The sequence below is a fragment of the Sorex araneus genome, chromosome 2 (assembly GCF_027595985.1).
Source record: "Sorex araneus isolate mSorAra2 chromosome 2, mSorAra2.pri, whole genome shotgun sequence".
In the NCBI taxonomy this organism is placed as follows: Eukaryota; Metazoa; Chordata; class Mammalia; order Eulipotyphla; family Soricidae; genus Sorex; species Sorex araneus.
This window is the reverse complement of record NC_073303.1, coordinates 27,540,943-27,556,522: the sequence shown is the minus strand read 5'-3', so window position 1 is coordinate 27,556,522 and position 15,580 is coordinate 27,540,943. Positions and strand designations below refer to the sequence as shown.

General features: G+C 48.0%; 1 protein-coding gene across 1 annotated transcript; it reads right to left on the bottom strand.

The window, feature by feature from the left end:
• Positions 1–227: 227 nt before the first annotated feature.
• SMIM40 (small integral membrane protein 40) lies at positions 228–467 on the bottom strand. Its single transcript, XM_055125815.1, has one exon. The coding sequence runs from the start codon at positions 465–467 to the stop codon at positions 228–230; it is 240 nt and encodes a 79-aa protein (XP_054981790.1).
• Positions 468–15,580: the final 15,113 nt, after the last annotated feature.

Sequence of the window (15,580 nt, the reverse complement as noted above, 5' to 3'; positions counted from 1 at the left end):
AAAGTTGAGAACGGCTGCTCTGTTTAAGCATGCACTCCAGCCCTTCAGGTCCTCTTCCCCGTCCCTAGCCAGCACAGGAACTTAAGTACAGAGCTCTAAGCACACCCTCACCCCAGTGTCCATGTACCTTTCACAGGCCCCAAAAGTCCCATTCCCCCCCCCCCATTTCTTTTTTGTCTTCCCCTCACCTGTGTGGCAGGGAAAGAAGGTGCCTGTAGGGATGGGGGTCACAGTTCCAACTCCTCCTCCTGCCAAGGTGTTTCTAGGAGCCAGTTCCCAAACTTGGTCCATGGAAGCAGCCCCAGCAGCCGATAAACTGCATCCAACGTCAGGAGTGTGAAGACGAGGACCAGGAAGATTAAGAAGGCCTGGTCCAAGGCCCGTCGCAAAGGACCTCGGGGAGGAGAGGGACCCCGAGCAAAGGCTAAGAACACGTCCTCTTCCTCAACCCCTCCCTCCTCCGCCATCCTCCACCTTCCGACAACTGTTTGGCTCAGGCAGGCTGAGAGAACCGTTGGCACAGCAACACCGGGATTATAGGCACGATGGCTTGACCCTAATTCCCATCCAAGTGGAGAGACAGCCTCTAAACCCTTTGCATCACTTTTTTTTTCTCTTGTGGTGCTCACTCCTGAAGATGCTGGGTGGGAGGATGGCAGCACCAGGATGACACCCAGTGTTCTGGGAGGAGGCCTGTGGTGCCAAAAATCAAACCCAGGGCCTCGACTGTGCAGGGCATGAGCACTACCACTGGAGCCTCTTCCCTGGCAGAGAAGCTCTGACTCTTTGGTTTTTTTGTTTGTTCTTGGGCCACACCTGGCAATGCTTAGGGGTTACTCCTAGCTCTGAGTTTAGGGATCACTCCTGGCAGTGTGGGAAGCTGGGGATCAAACACAGGTCAGCCACATGCAAGTTCTCTACCCACTGTACTATCTCTTCTTCGGCCCCCAGTTCTGAGCCTTTGGCATAATCAGCTTATCATCCATTGTAATGTGAATGCATGTTGGGAACGAAGTGATCTCATCCAGCTAAGGTGCATCGAACTTTACAGCCTAAAATTCTGTGCCTTGGGGCTGGAGCGATCGTACAGTGGGTAGGGCATTTGCCTTGCATGCGGCTGACCTGGCTTTAATCCCCAGATTCCATATGGTCCCCCAAGCACCACCAGGAGTAATTGCTGAGTGCAGAGCCAGAAGTAACCCCTGATCGTCACTGGGTGTGACCCAAAAAGCAAAAAACTTAAATTTAATTAAAAAAATAATAAAATTCTGTGCCTTGCCAATAGAGAGCAATGCAGGCTGGACCCACCCGAGTTATTCTGGATCTCTAGGTGGAAGGTCAGCTCCTGGGCCTGGTAAGATTGTGACTTACCAACTGAAGTTCAACTAATTTGGTGACAGGGCCAGACAACCATAATACAGCAGGTAGAGTATTTGCCTTGCACAGAGCTGAGCCAGGTTCTCTCCTCAGCATCTCATGTGGTCCCCTAAGTACCATCAGGAGTAACCCCCGAGCATTGCCAGGTGTGGCCCAAGCAAACAAAAAAAAGAACAAAGCTGGAGAGATAGAATAGCAGGTAGGGCTCTTGCTCTGCGCGCAGCTGACCTGGGTTCGATCCTGACACCACACACGGTGCTGAATCCCATGAGGAGTGATTCCTGAGAACAGAGCCTGAGCACTGCCAGATATGGCCCCCAAACCAAAAATAAACTATTTTATTTTATTTTATTCTTTTATTAGGGGGAGGGAGGCTGAGGCCACACCCAGCAGTGCTCACGACTACTCTCAGCTCTGTGCTCAGGGCACTCCCAGTGGTGCTTGAGGTGTTGGGGAGTGAACCGGAGGCTCCGGCGTGTAAAGCATGTGTCAGCCTGCCAGACCTCTGCGGGGCTGCACTGGTCTTAATGGGGGGGTGTGCTGTGTGGGATCAGGGACCAAACCCAGAGCGTTAGCCATGCGACATGCTCTAGAACCCGGCCACTCTGAGTTCCTAAAACAGCCGCTTTGAGACACTCCTAGAAGACTGTACCGAGATTTCAGAAGGGACCCAGTGAGGAGAGGTGGGCTTTGCTCCGTTTCTCTGGGTCCTCAGAGGGGAGAGCTGTGGGGATCCCTGGAGGCGGGAGCTGAGCCTGACAGTTGAGCCTGGCCTGCAGCTGCAGCGCCGTCGGCCAGAAGAGCTGCAAGTGTCCCCGGCCCCAAAGCACCGGCCCATGTGGGGACAGTTAGAATGTTTCCGGGGTGCTCTAGGCTGGAAGGCAAGAGGCTCGGTAGCAAGGCAGCAGCTGCTCCACCTTTCCTGATCCAGCTGCAGAAATCCTGCCCGCTAACGCTGCATCTTGTTTGTAAGAGAGTTGCAGACCTCCTAGAATCCTAGGAAAGAGTTCGAGAACCCCTGCACAAGAGGGAGAGAGGTAGGCGAGTAAGACTACAACCAGTTCTTTAAAAGCATTCTCCACGAAGCAAAGGAGAGATGCAGCATGATGTGATAGGGATGTGGGATGGAGAGAAGGTACTTTTTTGAGTGGTGTGGGGGGCTTACACCCAGCAGGGCTCAGGGCTTACTCCTGGCTCTGTACTCAGGAATTATTCCTGTGGTAATCGGGACTGCATGGGATGCCAGGGATCAAATCTCAGCTGGGTGCATGCAAGGCGGGTGCCCTTCCCACTGTACTATCACTCCAGCCTCAAAGATGGATATATTGAGGGGCTGGAGTGATAGCACAGCAGGTAGGGCGTTTGCCTTGTGCAAGGCTGACCCGGATTCGATTCCCAGCATTTTATATGATCCCCTGAGCACTGCCAGCAGTAATTCCTGAGTGCAGAGCCAGGAGTAACCCCGGTGCATCGCTGGGTTTGACCTAACAACCAAAAAAAAAAAAAAAAAAGATGAATATATTGTGATAGGAATTACAAAATAAGAATGGACTAAAGACATAGAGACACTTCTGTGTCATTTCCAGATGTATTTTATGTGATGATATCTGAGATTTCTAAAATCTCAGGCTCAGGACTGGAGAAATGCTAAAGTGGATAAGGAACTTTACATGCAGCCAACCTAATTTTGATCACTAGGCTCCACATATGGTCCTTTGAGCACTACCAGGAGTGATTCCTGAGCACAGAGTTAGGAGAAACCCCTGAGCACCTCCAGTGGTAATATGATAAAATGATGACAAAATGATAAAAAAAAAGTATATAAAAAAGTATATAAGTATATAAGTATATAAGTTCTTCAACAGTTGAATGTTTCACATTATTTCCTCCTTAAATCCATATTTTAGGGTGGAGCGATAGCACAGCAGGTAGGGTGTTTGCCTTGCACGCAGCCGACCCCGGTTGATTCCCAGCATCCCATATGGTCCCCTGAGCGCTGCCAGGGTTAATTCCTGAGCAAGTGCAGAGCCAGGAGTGACCCCTGTGCATTGCTGGGTGTAGCACCCCAAAAAAAAGAAAAAGAAAAAAAGAGTTTTCATTCATGGAGGACAGATAATACAATGGGTAAGGCGCTGGTCTTGCACAGAGCTGACTGGAGTTTTACCCCAGTACCAATGTCCCCCAACTTCCAGCAGGAATGATCCCTGAGCACTACCAGGTGTGGCCCAAAACCAAAACAGAAAAAAAGAGTTTTTATTTATTTATTTATTTATTTATTTATTGCTTTTTGGGTCACACCCGGCAATGCACAGGGGTTACTCCTGGTTCTACACTCAGTAATTACTCCTGGCGGTGCTCAGGGGACCATATGGGATGCTGGGATTCGAACCCGGGTCGACCGTGTGCAAGGCAAACACCCTACCCGCTGTGCTATCACTCCAGTCCCACCCAAAAGAGTTCTTATTCATGAAAATAAGTAATGAATGGTAGTGGAAATACTTTTATTATAGCAATGATGCACTTCCTTGAACTTCTGAATTATGTGTCAAATATCATGTAGTGAATTATCATCCAATTTCTTTTTAATGATATTCAAAAGTTACAACTCAATTATAGTCTCTTAATTTCACTGAAAGCAAAGCGTTGGAAACCAGCTGACTTGTTAAATCATTACTCAATCACTATGGTCTTTTACTTTCAAAAACATATTTCAAATTGTACTTTTATTTGAAAATTCAGATGTATGTTTTTCTATTCTGCCACCTTGGGAGAAGGGAAATGAATGGGCAGTGCTGAAGGAGGAGGAAAAACTGATGAGAATTTGCATAACTGTTAACAGGCAAGTCAATTTTTCCCCTCCTTTTAAAGCATTTTTATTTTAGACACTGATTTACAATATTGATAGTGGTAGGGTTTCATGCAAAAATCATTTTAATAGCACACCCTCCACCAGGGGCAACATTTCTCTACCATTTCCCATTGCTCCCTATCCTGATTTATCCCCTTAGCCCTTCTACAATGATATGCTTCCGATTAAAGACCAGTTTTTAAAAAATTTTTATTTTTTGCTTTTTGGGTCACACCCGGCTATGCACAGGGGTTACTCCTGGCTCTGCACTCAGGAATTACTCCTGGCGGTGCTCAGGGGACCATATGGGATGCTGGGAATTGAACCTGGGTCGGCCGCGTGCAAGGCAAATGCCCTCCCCGCTATGCTATCACTCCAGACCCCTAAAGACCAGTTTTCAGTTTCTGTTGACTTTGAGTATTTGGTGTCCAGGCAAATCAGGTTGTTGGTTTTTTTTTTTTCTTTTGGGGCCACACCTGGCATTGCACAGGGGTTACTCCTGGCTCTGCACTCAGGAATTACCCCGGCAGTGCTCAGGGGACCATATGGGATGACCCGGGTCGGCCGCGTGCAATGCAAATGCCCTACCGCTGTGCTATTGCTCCAGCCCTGGCAAATCAGTTTTAAGAAAAGAACATATAGGGTCTGGAGAGACGGTATAGTGAGTGGGTAGGGTGCTTGCCTTGCATGCAGCTGAGCTGGGTTGCCAGGAGTGATCCCTGAGCGTAGAGCCAGGAGTAAGCCCCGAGTACAGCCAGGTGTGACCCAAAGACAAAAAGAAAAAGAAAAGGAGAATACAAGAACGTAAAGGCCTGGAGAACTAGCACAGAATTCTTACAGTGTTCTTACCAACTTACCTGAGCACTGCCAGGAATGATCCCTGAACACAGAGCCAGTCTGTGTGTCCTAAATTTTATTTTTTTGTGTGTCACACCCAGGAGTTACTCCTGGCTCATGCACTCAGGAATTATTCCCGGCAGTGCTCGGGGACCATATGGGATGCTGGGGCTAGAGCAATAGCACAGCAGGTAGGGCGTTTGCCTTGGACGCGGCTGACCTGGGTTCAATTCCCAGCATCCCATATGGTCCCCTGAGCACAGTCAGGAGTTATTCCTGAGTGCAAATCCAGGAGTAACCCCTGTCCATCGCCGGGTGTGACCCAAAAAGAAAAAAAAATTAATATCAGGTTGTTCATATGGGATGCTGGGAATTGATCCTGAGTTGGCCCCATGCAAGGCAAATGCCCTACCCACTGTGCTATCACTCCAGCCCCGATTTTTTTTTTTTTAAGAAGAAAAAAGGACATATAGAAATAGAGGTTGTGAACATAGACACCTACATAATTGGCAGTGGTTATGTATTTTTTTTTATAATAAGGTCTTTGTAAACTCACTGGGGTCTTCACATTCCAGGGATAGAATCATTTTTTTTTTTTGCCTGTTTGATTCAGGGACCAGAGGTCACTCCTAATGGTGCTCCCCAGGGGGACCACACAGTATTTGATGAGCATGTGGTGCTGGAGATGAATGCCGGCTTCCACATGCCAGACACGTGCTCCAGTCCTTTGAACCACCTCTTTATTTCCCAGGGATGGTAGCAATTAACTAAGGAAGTACGCGGTGTGATTGTCATGAGCATTGAGATCTCGCTTGAAGTTTACTATAAATTCGAAGTGAAACTAGCCAGCAAATCTTGGGGTTTTCTTTCTCTCTGCACCTGTTCAGCCACATAAGGGCCATGGCAGAGTTAGCTGAGAGTTAGGGCTTTGCCATAAGTACTGGAAAAGCACCAAGTAGCAAGGGAATTGAGGTTCCCTGCAAAAAATAACATCAGGATTACTGGTGGAATCCAGACCAAAAGGTGCAGGCTAAAATTTCCAGTTCTTTTTAAGAAATATTTTTTAAAAATTTATTTTCCCCTTACAGTTTATATAAACTTTGTGGTTTATAAACCACATAAAACATTATGTGGTTTCATAATGGTTTGTTACAGGCATTCAATATTCCAACACCAATCCCACCACCATTATACCGTCCCTCCACCATTCTCTCCAATTTCCCAACTGCCCCTTAAACCTGCCCTTATAGCAGGTCCTCAATAATTTATTTTATATTGCTTGTTATCAATATTTTGCTAACAGAATGATCAAAACGTGTTTCCTTAGAAGAAAGTTAGTGAAGATTGTTATCTCACCACGGAGCTATTAAGTCCTTGCATAAGAGATTACTAAAATGTTGTGGGGTAAGTCTTCTGTGTTTATGTTTTGTTAGTTGAGATTGGTTAATTTCTACCGCACATCCTATCCAATCTGGTGTGCTACTCCTGGTTTATCAGTATTGTAGAGTTTGAGATGCTGGGCAGCTGTGAACGTGCTCCAGGAAGTCCAAAACTTTTAACAGGATGATACAGCTGGAGATAAATTTTTAACTGGGTGGCAGTTTTGGGGTGTGCGTGTGACTGCTGGGGCTTCTGGAAGCACAGGGAGATGTGGGGAGGTAGCCCATCCCCAACTCTGTGAAAGCCTGGGGATTTCATTTGCAAACTCCACACACCTGAGTTTTCAGCAGATTAATATTTGGGTGAGGCTTGTCCCAAACAGTGGAGTCTGGCTGGGAGCATGGTGGCGATTGTGGAGTGTGGAAGTTTTCAGCCTCCAGTATAGTTACTGGGCTCACTTTTGCCGGGCCACTCCATACAGGGGTAGGTGCCATCCCCCCGAATGCCCCTAGGAATCCCGGTGGCCGCCATCTTCTAGAACTCAGCGAAAGCTCCAGGTATGGAGTGGTGGTGGTGGTGGCAAATGCCAAGCCTCAAGGGACAGGGGAGGAGTTGGCCCTTCTCCTTCCCCCTACCCCGCCCCATGGGACTCTGAGATGACGCCCACATACGGCCACCGTCTTCTTAAGCTCCCACATGATCCAAAGACACACACACGAATCTCGAACCCAACAACTTGCTGCTGCAATCTCTCCAGACCCTAATTATTAAAATTTTAGAATTCCTAGAGCACATGGCAGCTCTTGCGGCTATGCAACATTATATTGTATCCATAACAAGCAATACAAAACACATTGTCTAGCATTGCCTTTTCGGCAGGTATGAGTGGTGAAGGGACTGGGCTCAAAGTATCGAAGGCAACCAAAGTAGAGAAAGAAAGTCTTGTGCAAATCGCCTGCCACACAGGGATGAAAAGGTGTGGAATGAGGGCGGTGGGGGGGGCGGTACTGGGGACTTTGGTTGTGGAAAATGTGCACTGGTGAAGGAAGGGATGGGTGTTTGGTGACTGAATGATCAAAGCTCAAACCTGGAAGCCTTGTTACTGTACCTCACAGTGACTCAATAAAAAGAGGGGTGGGGGAAAGACACTTGTCTGCATGTGATCAACCCTAATTCTATCCCCAGAACCTCAGTGGTCCTTGAGTATTGTCAGGACTGATTCCAGAACTGGGAATATGCCCTGGGCACTGCCCAGGTGTGACCCCCAAATCCTCCCCCTCTCCAATATAAACAAACAGCATTTAGTATTGTATGGTATTTATTTACTTAGGCTTTTTGGGTCATACCCGGCAACATTCAGGGGTTACTCTACTAGCAGTGCTTGGGGGACCATATGGGATGCCGGAGATTGAACCCAGGTCGGCCCCAGGCAAGGCAAACACCCTACCCACTGTACTATTGCTCTGACCCAGTATTGTATGGTGTATAGTTTTTATTTAGAATTCTATTTCATCATACCTTCATCATTCTTCTCTACCTTGTTGTTTTCCTCTTAATATAAAACCAATATTTATAGAATTGCTTGTAGGGACAAGAGAAATTTATTTAACAATTTTTCTATGATGAGCAATTGAATTAGTTCTAATATTTTACCATTACAGATAATACTGCCTTGAATATTTTATATTTTCATAGGGTGAGACCAAGGCACATAACAGGGTTGGTTCTGATTTGCAATAGCATTCCACTGGATCGTCTAAAAACATCCAGTGTAAGTGTATCTCCTTTGCAGTAGATTACTAGGTCAAAATATATTTCAATATTGAATTTTGGTGGTGGATGTTGTGAAGTTGCTGTCGGTGGAGGCCATACCCTCTCTTCAATAATGTGTGACGGTGCCAATTTTCTTCTCCTGCCTCTGAAAACTGTGTGATCAGGTTTTTCTGATATATTGTTTTGATTTTGGTTTGGCTTGGGGTCACACTTGCCGGTGCTCAGACATCATTTAGTGATGTCTAGGGGCTCTAGGGACAATGTGGTGACAAAGATTGAACCTGGACCTGCAGAACGCAAAGCACCATTTGTTGAGTTCTCTGACTCCAATCTGTGTTATCCAGCCTTTTATAATTATACATATATATATGATGGGTTATATGATGGGTAGAAATGATTTGTCATTATTCTTTTAATTTATACTTAATGAATTGTGAGTGAAATTGAGCATGTTCTAATTTCGGGTTTTTTTTGGTTTTTTTTTTTTTTGCTTTTTGAGTCACACCCAGCGATGCTCAGGGGTTACTCCTGGCTTTGCACTCAGGAATTACTCCTGGCAGTGCTCGGGGGACCATATGGGATGCCGGGGATCGAACCCGGGTCGGCCGCGTGCAAGGCAAATGCCCTACCCGCTGTGCTATCGCTCCGGCGAATCCCTGAGTCCAGAGCCAGGAGTAAATTCGGAGCATCGGCAGGTGTAGCCAGACCATCCCCCACCAATGTGAGAAAAAACACTCAAATTTCATTTCCTTAAATAGTTTATCTCCTTTGTTCATTTCTGTTGGTGGTTAGTCCTTTTTCCTTTTTTTTTTTTTTGCATCATCCTGGCTGTGCTCAGGGCTTTTTCCAGGCTCTGAGCTCAGAGATCACTCCAGCTGGAGCTCAAAGGACTATATATGGTACGAGGGATAGAACCTGAGTGTGAGTGAGCCGTGTGCAAGGCAAGTGCTTTACCCCGTACTATCTCTCGAGTCCCATTTTTTTCTTGTATATTTATTTAATTATTTCTTGCAGTGCCTGAGATAGAATCCAGGACCTCACACAAGCTTTATCACTGAGTCATACTTTTTTTTGGGGGGGGTTACCTCAAGTGATGCTTAGGAGGCCCAGGGACCCCCTTGCAGCAATCCTCAGCCTGTCAGCCTGTCAGCCTGTCAGTTCCACGCTGGGGCCTGATGAGGGTGTTGTGTGGTCCTGTGGTGTCAGGGATCAACCAGGCCACCTTGGCACCTTGGCACCTTGTAGGCAGTGCTTGAGGGCCTCCTGGGTAACCTGAAACATAAAAATATTTACACTCATGTAAGCCAATAACATCCCAATTAAAAATAAGCCCTTAAAAAGGGGCCAGGGAGGGGCTGAAGTGACAGCACAGCGGGTAGGGCGTTTGCCTTGCACGCAGCCGACCCAGGTTCGATTCCCAGCATCCCATATGGTCCCCTGAGCATGGCCAGGGGTAATTCCTGACTGCAGAGCCAGGAGTGACCCCTGAGAATCGCTGGGTGTGACCCAAAAAGCAAAAAAAAAAAGGGGGGGGGGCCAGGGATATCCAGCTCTGTGGGAGAGCACTTGCCTGGCATGTGAGAAGCGCTGGCTTAGATTCCCAACACCACCAAAACAAAAGAGGGTTCTAAAAGAACTTCAGATGAAGGGGTATTCAAAAGAAAAGAAAGTTAACAGAATGCAGTGGTTAAAATACATATTTCACCAGAAAGTTACTGAGAAAAGCCAGAGTCACAGAGAGAACGGAGGGATTAAATTGCTTGCTTGGTGCCACATGGTCCCTTGAACACCAAGAGAATCCCAAGCACAGAACAGGAATTGGCAATGCTCAGGGGACTGTGTGACGCCAGGGATCAAGCCAGGGTCAGCTGTATACCAGACATGCACCTTAAGCCCTGTACTAAGTCTCTGGGTCTCCCCCCACCCCCACTCTTTTTCTTATTGATTTGAAAGAGCTTTTTATATATTGAGGAGCACTACTTGTTATTGAGAAATGCCGTGAGGCAAGTTAAAGCCGGGAGGTAACAATATCTTCTTTGTTTTTTTTTTGTGTTACACCCGGCGATGCACAGGGGTTACTCCTGGCTTTACACTCAGGAATTACTCCCGGCAGTGCTCAGGGGACCATATGGGATGCTGGGAATCGAACCCGGGTCGGCCGAGAGCAAGGCAAACGCCCTACCCGTTGTGCTATTGCTCCAGCCCCACAATATCTTCTTTGAAACCTACGCATCTCAAACCAGGTTTCAGGATTCCCAGAAAGTGTTCATGCATGTGTCAGGTTCGGAGAATGTGGCATCCGCCAGCGTCAGCAATGACTGACCGCCCAGAGTCACAATCCTGTGCCTAGAAAGAAGAGTATCAGCTTGGAAGATCCAAGCAAACAATAACACTCATTCTGCGATTTGGCTTTGTAAAAAACCCTCATCAGGGCCCAAAGATATGTAAAGCGAGGCAATGCAAATGCCGGGGAGAACCCAGCTGGCACCCATCAGTGATCCGCAGACTTGCCCCGAGCTATTTGCTGTGGATCAAATTACCCTGAACTTTAGCGCTGTTAAACAACCACCATTTAATTAGCTCCGGGTCCCGTGAGTCAGCAGTGCAGGCTGGGCACTTGCAGGCAATGATTTTATTTTGTTTTAATTTTGTTTTGCCTGATTTCAAGCCCAGGGCCCCACACAGGCCAGGTGTGCGCAAGCCTTTCCTCAGAGCAGAGCGTCTGCTTCTGGAGGTTGGCTGGGCGTTGCTGGGGGGACAGGAGGTTCCTGGCTCACCTGGTTCATCATCCAGAAGATAAAATAGGGGCTAGAGCGACAGCACAGCGGGTGGGGGTTTGCCTTGCTTGCGGCCGACCCGGGTTCAATTCCCAGCATCCCATAGGGTCCCCTGAGCACTGTCAGGAGTGAATTCCTGAGTGCAGAGCCAGGAGTAACCCCTGAGCATCTCGGGGTGTGACCCAAAAAGAAAAAAAAAAAAGAAAAGTGATGCCCGAGTGTAGAGCCAGAAGCACTGAGCACTACTGGTTGGTGACAACCCCAAAACAAAATTTAAAAAAAAAAAGAGAGAGAGAGAAAATGAAAGATAATAGAAAGGTAAGTAAGTATACTGGAGGATAGCACAGTGGGTAGTGCGGCCGACCCAGGTTGATTCCTCCTCCCCTCTCGGAGAGCCCGGCAAGCTACCGAGAGTATCCAGCCCGGCAAGCTACCCGTGGCGTATTCGATATGCAAAAACAGTAACAAGTCTCATAATGGAGACGTTACTGGTGTCCGCTTGAGCAAATCCATGCACAACGGGATGACGGGCTATCGCTCCAGTCCAGGAAGTAATAAAGCTGCAAAAAGCCCACCTGTGAGCTCAGGAACTAAGACTTCATCTGGCACCAGAGACCCAGAGAAGGCGAAGGCTGGACCCCCCACTCTGAGAGGAACAAAGGCCAGGAAAGGAATTTCAAAGAGGACCATTGACCACTCCCAACTCTGTCCCCTTGGCAACCACCCTAGCAATGGACTCTTACCTAGCTAGAAAGTTCCATGTGGGGCAGACAACCTGAACAAAGAAAGTGCCCACTTATGCTGCCCGAGCTCGTGAGCTGCTGCTGAGCACATGTGTCACCTGCATCTCCCTTCCTTTTTTTTGGGGGGGTCACACCCGGCGATGCACAGGGGTTGCTCCTGGCTCTGCACTCAGGAATTACCCCTGGTGGTGCTCAGGGGACCATATGGAATGCTGGGAATCGAACCCGGTTAGGCCTCGTGCAAGGCAAACGCCCTACCCGCTGTGCTATCGCTCCAGCCCCGCATCTCCCCTCTTGAGGTGTACACTTTTATATCTAATGCTGGCATGTGTTCATGTGTTCTGGGGTTCACTCTTCGCTCTGGAGAAGTCCATGTTCTGTGTGTGTGTGTGTGTGTGTGTGTGTGTGTGTGTCCCCATCTGTCTGTCTGCCCATCTCTCTCTCTCTCTCTCTCTCTCTCTCTCTCTCTCTCCTTTCTCCTTTCTCAGAACTTTCAAATAAAATCTGTTATACTTCAGCGTTCATCTTCTGAAATTCTTTTCAGAGAGAGAGAGAGAAAGAGAGAAAGAGAGGGAGGGAGGGACAGACCCAGAAGTCCTGGGTAAGATCTCGGCCTGACTGTCGTTTCCTGCAAGGAGCAAGGCTCACAGCCCAGATTCCCTCAGCTGTTCCCGGGTGGCAGAGGTGGATAGAGAGAAAACGCGGATTCCTTCCTTGAGGCTGCCGCCTCTCTCCTCACCACTTCAAATAAATCACCTGGGGACCCCACTGGCCTCGGAACTGTGCCGATGCTGCTGCATATCTGCGGCCCGAATGTCTGACTCTCCTGGCAGAGGGTGTGCCGGACCCCTTCGAAGCCTGGCAGAAACTGTGACCAGAACCGCATGGTCCGGGTTGGGGACCTCGTGCAGTCCCCAGCTAATAAGCTCCTAAAATTTCTCTGGCTCTCTGAGTCTCTGATGCGCACCCCGAAACTCATCCACATTGTCCCTTCCATTTCACAAGTAACCAGTGTCACCCTTACAGAATTCCTGCTTTTCCCTCAACAAAACAACCCCCACCCATTAAACCATTCTTACTTAAAACATACTTCTGTTTTCATCATGTTCAGGATTATTTCTCTCTTTTCCACTGACTCTAATTATTTTTGGTGGGGGGCAGCCGGGCCACACGCGGTGATGCTCAGGGCTTACTTCTGGCTCTATCACAAGAGGTGAATCACAAGAGGTGAGTCAGGACGGGTGGCCTCAGGACCCCACAGTGCTGCCAAGTGTGGCCTTGAGGCTCTGGGCATTGCTGAGGTGACCCTCGTGACCTCTGGCATGCAGGACCCGATCACTCAATTCTCAGGCCGGGTTGGCCAAAAATTACAGCCTTGGGTCCCATGATCCTTGTTTCTTTGTTTTATTTGGGAGGGGGCCACATCTGACTGTTCTCAGAGGTTACTCTTGGTTCTGCACTCAGGAATAACTCCTGGTGGGCTCGGGGGACCATATGGGGATCAAAACTGGGTCAGCTACATGGAAGGCAAGCATCTTACCTACTGCACTGTCCCTCCGACTGGCCCTGAGCACTGGTTTTTGAGCACCCCAAATAAGCAAGCAAACAAGAAATAAATAACTTTGATCAGAGAGGGCACTCAATGCGCCAGTTCATGCCTTGCATTCAGGAGATCTGGGTTCAATTCCCGGCTCCACATGGTCTCCCAGCACAGCAGGAGGTGACCCCTCCCCACGAGTAGCACCAAGACGGGAGCAGCCCCTGAGCACTGCTGGGTGTGCTCAGAAACCAAAGAAACACAACAAACTCAGCTAAACGGAACCAAAGTCCAGTCATTAATATTTCATGGGAGGGGGTTTGTGGACCACACCTGGCTGTATTCAGAGCTTCCTCCTGGCTCTGTGGTCAGGGATGAGTCCTGGTGGGGCTCAGAGGGCCAAAGGGGGTACCAGGGACCAAACCTGGTTCTCTGCCTGCAGGGCAAGTGTTCTACCTTCTGTATTGTCTGGCCAGGATTCACGAATATTTTAGTAGAATTATCTAGACAATGAATTCTTATTAATAAACTTAGTAGTAACTTGGTTATTCGAAGAGATTGTGGACACCATTTAAGAAACATATTCGGCATATGTTATTTCCCAGGGATAATCTTGGGGATTATCAGTGACTCCATGTGGCATTTAGCTTTCCCTGGTGATGAAATCTTAATTTAATTGGTTTGGATCTATGTTAGAGAGATTACCTTACCTGGAATAATCTTTTCTTTACTCGGTTCCTTTATGCAGCTCTGAAATGTCAAGTTATTAAAATTCTGAGATCAATTATTGCTAATTTGGTTATTCCTGCTAACCTTTGCTCATTTGGCTTCTCAAGCGAGTTTATCTGACCGAGAAATTCCATATTAATATCCCTGGACAGCATTAGCACAAGTAACTCTATTTTGCTCCTATACTAGTGTTTAAGACTTATGAGAACAAGTCGGTAATTGGCCTTGTATAGATAATGAAAACTGCCAGTGATTGATAAAATATCACCAGAAAAAAAAAATTACACTCAATCTTATAACTTTTTATTTTTTATTTACTTTAGGCACACCTGACAGTGCTCAGGGCTTACTCCTGGCTCTATGCTCAGAGATCACTCCTGGTAGGGCTTTGGAACCATATGAAGTGGCAGGGGTTGAACCCAGGTAGACTATGCAAGGCAAGTGCCCTACCCACTGTACTACCACTTCGGCCCTCTTGTAAACTTTTTTTACACAGTGATCAGAATTTGGAGGGTTGCTCCTTCTGGTGCTCAGGGGACCATGCAGTGCTGGGGACTGAACTAGGGTTCCTACATGCAAAGCAAGTAGTCATCTGGTCCCCAACTTTGTAACTTTTTTTTTTGCTTTTTTTTTGGGGGGGGGTCACACCTGGCGATGCACAGGAGTTACTCCTGGCTCTGCACCCAGGAATTATCCCTGGCCATGCTCAGGGGACCATATGAGATGCTGGGATTCGTACCCGGATCAGCTGCGTGCAAGGCAAACACCCTACCCGCTGTGCTATCGCTCCAACCCCCAACTTTGTAACTTTTGAGACATGCTTGATTTAAACTGAACCACGAAATTTGGAGGGGAGATGATTGGGGTGGCACCCAGCTGTGCTCAGGGGCTCTTCCTGGCTCTGTGCTCAGGAGTAATCCCTGGTGGTGCTTAGGGCACCATATGTCGTGCCAAAGATTGGAATCAGGGTCTGTTTGAATGATATAAAAAAAAAACCTTTCTGTGGGATTTGCATGCGTGAGGTCAGGGCTCAATATCCAGCACCGAGTGCTCCTCTGAACGCCAACGGGGAGATGACTCAAAGGGCGGAAGTGTGTGCCATGAGTGCAGGGAACCCAGATCGGATCCTGCCTGGTCCTCAAGCTTCACCTGCCCTGAGGGCTCGCAAACAAAAACAGAACGGGGAAGAAATACACGTACCTGCAGTCCCCCAAAAGAGATCTCTTAGTTCACATGCAAACATCAGATAGGGAGACCAGAGACATAGAACAGGGGCCAAGGCACATGCTTTGTGGACCCCGGTTTGATCCTCATCTCCTGAATGTTGCTCTGGCTTTGCCCTGCCGCCCTCAAGCACTGCATCTCTGAGCACTGTGTCCCTGAGCACTGGGTCTTTGCACTAAACTGCTGAGTCCCCAGGAGAGGCCCTTGGGCATTCTGAACACTTCTAGGGGAGGGCCCTAATTTTTTTTTGGGGGGTGTCACACCCAGCAGTTACTCCTGGGGTTACTCCTGGCTCTGCACTCAGGAATTACTCCTGGCAGTGCTCGGGGGATCATATGGAATGCCGGGGATCGAA

Excerpts from the sequence above, each read along its gene's own strand:
- SMIM40 (XM_055125815.1), bottom strand. The coding sequence starts at position 467 with ATGGCGGAGGAGGGAGGGGTTGAGGAAGAGGACGTGTTCTTAGCCTTT.